Here is an 8,006-nt window from a genome sequence, read left to right as displayed (position 1 = left end):
TCTTCTGCACACAAACCTTTAATGACAGGAAAGTGATGAGGACAATCAAAGGCACGGTTGGGCATCAGCACAGGGCAGGGCGGGGGCCCAGGAGGAGCAGGGATCTGGAGGGCATGCCCTCCTCAGCTAGCGCTGGGGCTCCTCGCGCCTTGGTTCTCCACGTTCCGCCCCGGAGCTGTGCCTTGCCCGCACAGGGAGCAGGGTAGGACCTGAGCTGGTCTCCCCAGAGGCTGTTGCAGGATGGCTTGGCAGCTCCAAGGCTGCCCACAGCTGCCCACAAAGTGCCGTGTGTGGGCTTCGGGGGATGCTGAGTAGGTGTCCTGACAGATTGGCCGCCTGCACCCAGACAGGCTGGCTGCCCCTCCTGGCATCCTTGCCCAGTGCCCTCAGTCCGCTGTCCCCATCTGGGAATGGGCAGTTAAGGATCCTATCTGAGGAGCTTCATGTGGGTTTCCTAATTGGATGGTATCTGCCAGAGGGATGTTATCTTTGACACTAGCATTCCTTCCCTGCCTGCCTCTCCATGCTCCTTCAGCTGTAATAGCCTGGTAATAACTGCTCCCATGGAAAGGGACTGGGGTGCAGGTGAGGGTCCCAGGCTGTGTCTGGGGACAGAGCAGGAAGGCCTGCTGCTACCCAGTGGAGGGATGCCCAGACTGCTACCGGCCCTGGAGTGGTCCTGAGACGCAGTGTCTGAATCTTCAGCGGCTACTTCTCCCTTGGCTCTGTCTGCACAAGGGAATCACGAACACAGAGATGTCGTCATAGGACACCTGCCCTTCCCCTGTTGGACCGTCGTCCTTCCCCTGTGTGCTGTGGATCAGCATTTTGGCCAGTTCTGAGAACCTGTGGGGACCATCCTGCAGATGCACTTCTGGGCCAGAGCAAAGAGGCAAGGCCATACCTTGAAAAGCTTGCTACACAGGGCTGAACACTTGGGGACCCGAGCAACGCAGTCCGGTTAGGGCCAGGCAAGCTGCAAGCCGGAGAGGACCCACAGCCACCCTCTGGAAGCCCGAGACAGCCCCGTCCTGGCCGCCCGCCTGTCATCAGTGCTGTCCCGCAGCTGTAACTACTTGGGTGTTTCCGCTAGCTCCAACCCAGGCCCAAGCCAGGCCCTGGCAGCCCCAGTACCTGTGTGGGTCCTCTCGGTTACCAGGGAGGAAGCTCCGTACCAGCCGTGCCACCTGCTCATTGGACAGGACGTCCCAGAGCCCATCAGTTGCCATAACAACCACATCCTCCTCCTGCAGCTCCAGCTGGTCCATATCCAGCACAGTCACCTGCAAGTTAAGCCGGGATCCCTCAGCGCCCCTTGGCCCCCGCCAGCCTCACCGTCTGCCTTTCTGGGAAGATGGAAGCTGCGGTGGGCTCTTGCCCCCTCACCTGTGGGACAGAGAGCAAGAAGGGCTTGAGCTGAATGTTTGTGTCCAGGACTCTGAGCTGATGGTCTCCCAGGCCCCTGGAGACAGCCAGTGTTCCCAGTAATCGAGCCTGGGGAGAAGGAAGTGTGAGGTGACAGCAGATGCACAGGAAGGCACACAGGTGGACCGTGGCCCCTTGGGTACCCCGGGCTGAGGAAGAAATATCCTAAAGCCTTGGAGCAGACCCTGTGACCCCAGCCACAGCCCCCAGCAAGGGACAGCAGAGTTCCCAGCTCTGCAGGGGGCAGTTTAAGAGGGATTCTTGGAGGGGGCCATTCACTGACCTGTCTACCCTGTCCATGGATCAGTGGGTACTTGAGATCCGACTTCTCCACACACTTGTAGCTCCTACCAGGAGCAGACCCGGCATCAGCCACCTCATCTCTCCACAACACAGGGCCTACCCTGCCCAGGTGGAAGGGGGCTGCCCCAGGGCTGCCCTACTGTGTCCTCCAACCCCACCTCGCTCACCAGCCACTCATGTGGTGATCCCTGAACAAAACCTTCTGCCCCAAGTCGTCCCCCTTCAGTCGCCGAGGGAACTCCAGTCGAGTGAACTCACCAGCCAGAAGCTCGGGGTAGACAAAGGCCTGGGGGTAGGGAGGCCATGCTCAGATCAGGCTCCCCCTGGTGGCCTCTGGCCTCCCCCTGCCAGGGGCACCTACCAGCTGCTGGATCCTCTGCCGCTCTGTCTCTGGGGTGAACTCAGAACTCAGGGGCTGGACCTCATCCCTCCGTACCAAGATGGCCCTACAAAAGGGCAGGAGGAGAGAGAGAGGTCTGTGGGGCAGCCTCCACCCTCACCCAGGGCCTCCCTCCTGCTGCCTCCTCTTCCAGCCCCCAGGAGCCAGTTCTGCCTATGCCAGTTCCTTGCCCAAAGCCCTCCACGACTGCTTATGGCTGGCAGGATAACAACGCTGGGCCTGGCACCTGCTGTCCACCCCCTGCTCTCCACATGGCAGGTGCACAACTCAGCCAGTCAGTCCTCCATTGCCGTCCCTCCACTCCAGCCCCCTTTCACTGTCCCCACTGTCCATCCCCCTCCAGGGCTCACTCACCTGCTATCCCCGGCGTTGGCCACATACAGCTTTCCCTGCAAGGACACAGCCACCAGGGCTGTGCAGCCACCCACCTGGCCTGAGGCCTCCAGCTCCCGCCCGATCACCTCATCCTGGGGCAAACCGAGACTGCTTTAACTGCTGCTTGTACTGCCACCATACCACTCTGTCCCCAATCCCCACCCGTCACTTCACTTCCCCACCAGCAAGCCTGCCAGTTCTGGCCCAAAGTCTAGCTATGACTCCAGGATCCCTGTGGTCGGGAGCTGGGTGGCCTCTCGGGAGGGAGGGAAGTCCTACTGAAAACTGAGGAAGGGAAACCAGTCTTGCACAAAGGATGACTGGGGTGTGCAACAAGATGATGCAGGTAAAGAATCTAGAACACAGAAGGCGCTGGATAAAGGGGAGGAATTAGGGTGACCGTGATGGTCAGTACCAAACAAACCAGTCATGTCCTCCCAATCCAAAGATACAGGGTGACCACTACCATGTGCAAGGATGCCCCACCCCACAGGGTCCCTCAGGTCCCCGGGCCAAACCATTCCCCTTCCCCAGCCAAAGGCCACACTCACACATTCCTGGAAGGCGCTCTCCAGAGCCCCGATTACCAAGTCTTCTGCCCTAATGCCCTTTTCTTCCACAAACTGGGGGTCACTGGGGCAGACACAGTGGCCGCTGAGGTGCATGGGGGGCTGCATGGCCACCATGCCCTCCACCACAGCCTCCAGCTGCCGGCGCAGGCAGGAATGCAAGGTGTTGGCAGCCAGGATAGCTGCAGCTGGACCACCATGCCCATCAAACAGTGCCCAGTAATGGCCTGTGAGGAACTGCACAGGAAGGGCCTGGTGTCAGGTTCAGCCTGGCTTCCTCAGCCGTCCCCCAGCCAGGCAGGTGGCACTAAAGGCAGGAACTCCAGCGTGCAGTCTTGGCCCCAGTCCCGGCCCCGGCCCGCAAGGGGGCTCAGGCCAGTGGTGCTCACCTCCTCTGGGCACAAGTTCAGCCATTCCTGATTCTCTTCAGTCCCGAGCTCACATCTACCGATGCACAGCTGTCCACAGGCTGCCTGATCCTCATTGAACTCAGATTTCTCTGCATTGATGATCCTGAGGTTGGGAAGTGATCAGTGACTCTGGGGACCCACCCATGTCGCTATGGGCAGAGACCCAGCTGATACACAGGGGAGGAGCCCTCCTTCTGGAACTACCCCCACGCTGTCCTTGACACACACCTGCACAAACGTGGTGCTACGTTTCCTAACTGTTCAGTGACCTTAGGGCTGAGGCCAGGCCCGGCCCCTCTGGAGCCTACCTGTGGGCTGGGCCGCCTAGGGAGATCCGGGGCTCCCTCGCCTATCTGCCGCCCTAGCTCAGCCAGAATCTCCGTCCCATACAGCGTAGGCCACAACCCAGGGGGAGACTGGGGTAGGAGTGGGGAGGTTATCTCCGAAGGCCACGACTCAGATTCTCCCGTGACCCCTGCCCCATCTTGGGAGCAGCAGGGGTTCAGGTCGTTCCAGGCAACCCTCTGGGGGAGGCTGGAGTCCCAAAGAAAAGGCTGAGGTGGGACGGGGGACGTTGTCAGGAGTCCGCTGGCAGGACAGTGGGAGCCTTCCACAAGTTGGGGTCGGGGGTCCCCCCACTCGGCTCAGCCTGGGTTAAGGCAGCCCAGGGCCCCAGGCGGGCTCGGCAGAGGTCCGGGCCGGGGCTCCGGGGCGGGGGTCGCCTGGGGAGGGCACTCACTCGGCGTAGCCTGCGTTCCAGGGCAGCGCGCGGCCCCGGGCTGGGCTGCGCACGGGCCGAACGTCCGGACGGCGCGAGGCGTCGGCGGCGCCGGGGCCCGAGCCCGAGCCGCGCAGGAAGCGGGGCCGCCGGTAGGGCACGGGGCTGGCGCGCGGTCGGGGCGTCCGGGACGCGGGGAGCGGGACCCCGGGCAAGAAGCGGCGCCGGAACCAACCGGCGGACATGACTGGGTGGCGCGGGGCCGGCGCGGGGCCCGGGCGGGAAAGGAAGCGGGCCGGGGGCGGGCCGGGGGCAGGAAACGGGCCGCAGGCTGGGGGCGGGGCCGAGGCCGGAAGCGAGCGGGGGGCGGGGCGGCGACGCCCCCGAACCCCAACTTCCCGCACCGAGTGTGGGGGCAGTCTGGGTGCCGTCCGGCTTGACAGGCTTCATAACAACCCTAACCAAACGCCGTTTCACCCCCACTTTTCAGGCAAGATAATTGAGGCCTAGAGAAGCCAAGACGCTGGCCCCGTAACACGCAGGAACCCGAGGAGGCTGAATGTTCATCCACGGAGGTGGAGCGCGAGGCTTGCAGCGGGGAAAATCTGCCCTCCTGGCCCCCGCACCCAACGAGGCCACAGGGGTCGCTCAGAGCACACCCCGGGCCTCCAGGCTGGGTCAGGGACCTGGGCCTCCTGCTCCTGGCCCAACCTTACGCAAGGACAAGCCGGGGACAGGATGTCCTTGGAGGTGTCAGACTGACACACTGAATAAGAATCTCAGAGCACGGTGTTCCCTCGGGTGGCCTCCGTTCCTCACCCACACGGCCTGGCACCCCTCCTCCCTAGATGGGGCTGGGGCTTGGAGGCCACCCTGGCTTCCTCATCCCCAGATATGGCTGCCTGCCTTTGGGGCCAGTCTCCCAAACGGCTGCCACTCCATAAAGTTCTCTCTGGACAAACAGCAGGATCCTCACCAGGGTGAGTTACTGATGGACAGGAGGAACCCCTGGTCCCCAAAGGGCTCTAGCAGGTCAGAGTTCAGACCTGATGCTGAGGGTGGTGAAGGGCTGCCATCTGTGCTGGAGGTCAGAGGCTGCAGTCTCTCAAGCCCCTGGCTGGCTGTCAGGGGAGTGGAGGGAAGGGGGGTGTCAGTGGCAATGTGCCCCCTCACATCTGCACATTAACAGGGTGCTTTGTCACCCTTCTGTCACTTCAGCCCAGTGCCCCTGTATGCTCCTGTGATTTCCATCTCATCTCCTAACAAGGACTCTGAAGCCACAGAGGGGAAGTACCCTGATGCCCAGGGTTGTGCTGTTTCCATTATGATGATGCAGCTGACAAACCCCCGACCCCACACCCACACCCACACACACAGTGCATTTCTCTTCCCCTTTCCTCCTCCAGGAAGACAGACTTGGCAACTCCAAGTCCCTGAGGCTCCTGGTCCAGTGCCCCCTGGAAGGGGTCTACAGAAGAGGTCCCTCCCTCTGCCTTGCTCCAAAGCCCAGTGCATGTTCAACTAGGCCATACTTCTTTGGGTGGCCAGCCCTGCCCCACTGGGAGTTCCCTCTGCCCAAGGGGGAATGTTCTTGGGGTGTCCAGCACCCCTTGCCAGATGACTCAGCTCCAGAGCAGCCTGGGAGCTGATTTCTGGTCTGAGCCAGTCCCTGTGCTGGGTGCACCTCACTAATGGGGTGGGCTCCCCTGTGGTGATAGTGGAAGTCCTGGTGGACAGAGCTGGGTGGCTGGAAGGGGTGGGGGCAGAGTCAGAGAAAACTTCCCAAAGGACACCTGAGCTATGAACTGTCACTGTGACAAAAATGGACCAGGTACCCAGGGTGAGGCAGACCCAATTCAGTCTGTGGGGTCACCTCCTCAGACACGCAGCCAATGGCTCAGAGGCTTTTAATGTTTAAAGTAGAGGAAACAATGTAAACACAGTCTGTTTTCCCAACCCACTGCTTGAACGTCGCTGGATGGGTTGGAGTTCCTGTTTTCTAAGGTGTATTCAGAGCAGTTCCTGGAAGCCAGACATCACAGGTGGTCTGTTGCCAGGTTAGCTGTTTTGTTTTCAGAGCCAAGTAGAGCCTTATCCTCCCACCCTCCCGTTCCAAGGTGGCCTGAGGGTTCCTTCAGTGTCACCCAGGCTCCCAGCTCCCAAGGCTCCTGGGAACCTCTGCTCTCACCTGGATCCCAAGGCTGACTCTCTTACTCCCTTATTTTGTTGAAGCACACACTCGAACAACTTTCTAAGAAAGGATGGCTAGAAAGTGATTCCCCAGATCCTTGTAAGTCCGAAAGGGTTTGTATTCGCCTTTGCTTTTGATTGACATTTTGGCTAAGGATTCTAACAGCTCTGTTCATTGTCTTCTGACTTGCTGGTGCTGAAATCCAGGGCCCAGCCCCTTCCCAGGTCTTGGGATTGGCTCCTGGAAGCCCTTTTTTCTGTCTCCAGAAGCTTCCAGGCTCTGTCTGTGGTGTCTGAAACTGTGAGCCTCTAGGAGTGGACCTGTCTTCATTCCCCGTCTGAGCCCTCTCTGGGGACCACGCAACTCCTCCATCCACAGTGACACCCTTCTCCCACTGCTAGAATGAACCCAAGCGTGCCCCTCCTCACCAGCTCAGCCAGCTTGTGAGGTGGGGGAACAGCAAGCTTAGAAAAAAGAAAAAGATTCTTATGCTACATTTTTTTTCACTCCCAATGAAAATAGCTTTTGTTGAGTTCTGTATCTGTTCTTAACAAGATTTATTTAGATTTTTAAAATTGAATACTTTTGCACAACTCAAAATTCAAAAGGTATAAAGTGTATCTAGCAACAAGTCTCCCCTACAACCGTCCCTGGCCACCCAGGTCCCTCCGTGGAGACAATCAGTACTACCAATTTCTTGTGGATCCTTCCAGAGATGTCAGGGGTATTTCGTGCCAATTCAGGTGCACATGCTTATGCACACGCGCACACACACACACACACACACACACACACACACACACACACACACGAAATAATAAGTGTTGACAAGTATGTAGAGAAAAAGGAACCTTCATGCACTGTGGTGGGAATGTAAATTGGTGCAGCCACTATGGAGAACAGTATGGAGGTTCCTCAAAAAATTAAAAATAGAAATACCATATGATCCAGCCCTTCCATTTGTGGGTATTTATCTGAAGAAACCATCATCAATATCTCAAAAACATATTCACACTTCCATGTCCACTGCAGCATTATTTACAATAGCGAAGACATGGGAACATCTTAAAGTGTCCAGTTTTTTGATGAATGGATAAAGAAAATGTGATGTACACATGTAGTGGCATATTATTCAGCCACTAAAAAAAAAGGAAATTCTGTCATTTGTGACAACATGGAAGGACCTTGAGGCCATTATGCTAAGTGCAATAAGTCAGAGAAAGACAAATACTGTATTATCTCACTTATTTGTGGACTCTTAAACAAACAAACAATAACTAGATACAGAGAACAGATTGCTGAATGCCAGAGTTGGGGTGGGGGAATGGCAAAATGGGCGAAGAGGGTCAAAAGGTACACACTTCCAGTTATAATAAGTCCTGAGGATGTAATGTTTAGTGTGGCAACTATAGTTACTATTACTGTACTGCCTATTTGAAAGTTGCTAAGAGAGATCTTAAAAGTTCTCATCACCAGGAAAAGGAAATTCTAACAATGTGTAGTTGTTAACTAAACTTACTGTGGTCATAGTTTCACAATATTTAAGTATGTCAAATCATTATGTTGTACACCAAAACTAATACAATGTTACAAATAAATTATATCTCAAATTAAA

At 57.2% G+C, this 8,006-nt stretch overlaps 1 protein-coding gene and 1 long non-coding RNA gene across 6 annotated transcripts; one reads left to right on the top strand and one right to left on the bottom strand.

The window, feature by feature from the left end:
• Positions 1–4,505, bottom strand: PPM1M (protein phosphatase, Mg2+/Mn2+ dependent 1M). 5 transcript variants are annotated; one of them, XM_036994941.2, is made up of 10 exons: positions 4,222–4,503; positions 3,462–3,585; positions 3,055–3,309; positions 2,483–2,595; positions 2,090–2,174; positions 1,896–2,014; positions 1,709–1,772; positions 1,387–1,494; positions 1,135–1,283; positions 1–404 (listed from the first exon to the last, which is right to left on the bottom strand). In XM_036994941.2, exons 1-10 carry the CDS (start codon positions 4,443–4,445, stop codon positions 65–67), a joined length of 1,581 nt encoding a protein of 526 aa, XP_036850836.2. In that variant the 5' UTR covers positions 4,446–4,503; the 3' UTR covers positions 1–64. The 5 variants fall into 5 exon arrangements, with proteins under 5 accessions (XP_036850836.2, XP_036850837.2, XP_036850838.1 ...); XM_036994943.2 differs by having other exon boundaries at positions 220–874; positions 4,222–4,504; XM_036994944.2 differs by having other exon boundaries at positions 220–729; positions 4,222–4,504.
• Positions 4,506–4,643: 138 nt separating this feature from the next.
• LOC118967738 (uncharacterized) lies at positions 4,644–8,006 on the top strand. The gene is made up of 2 exons (XR_005054959.2): positions 4,644–5,180; positions 5,419–8,006. It is a non-coding gene; the product is annotated as an uncharacterized lncRNA (long non-coding RNA).

Source organism: Manis javanica, chromosome 3 (assembly GCF_040802235.1).
Source record: "Manis javanica isolate MJ-LG chromosome 3, MJ_LKY, whole genome shotgun sequence".
NCBI classification, from domain to species: Eukaryota; Metazoa; Chordata; class Mammalia; order Pholidota; family Manidae; genus Manis; species Manis javanica.
This window is presented reverse-complemented; position numbering and strand designations above follow the sequence as displayed.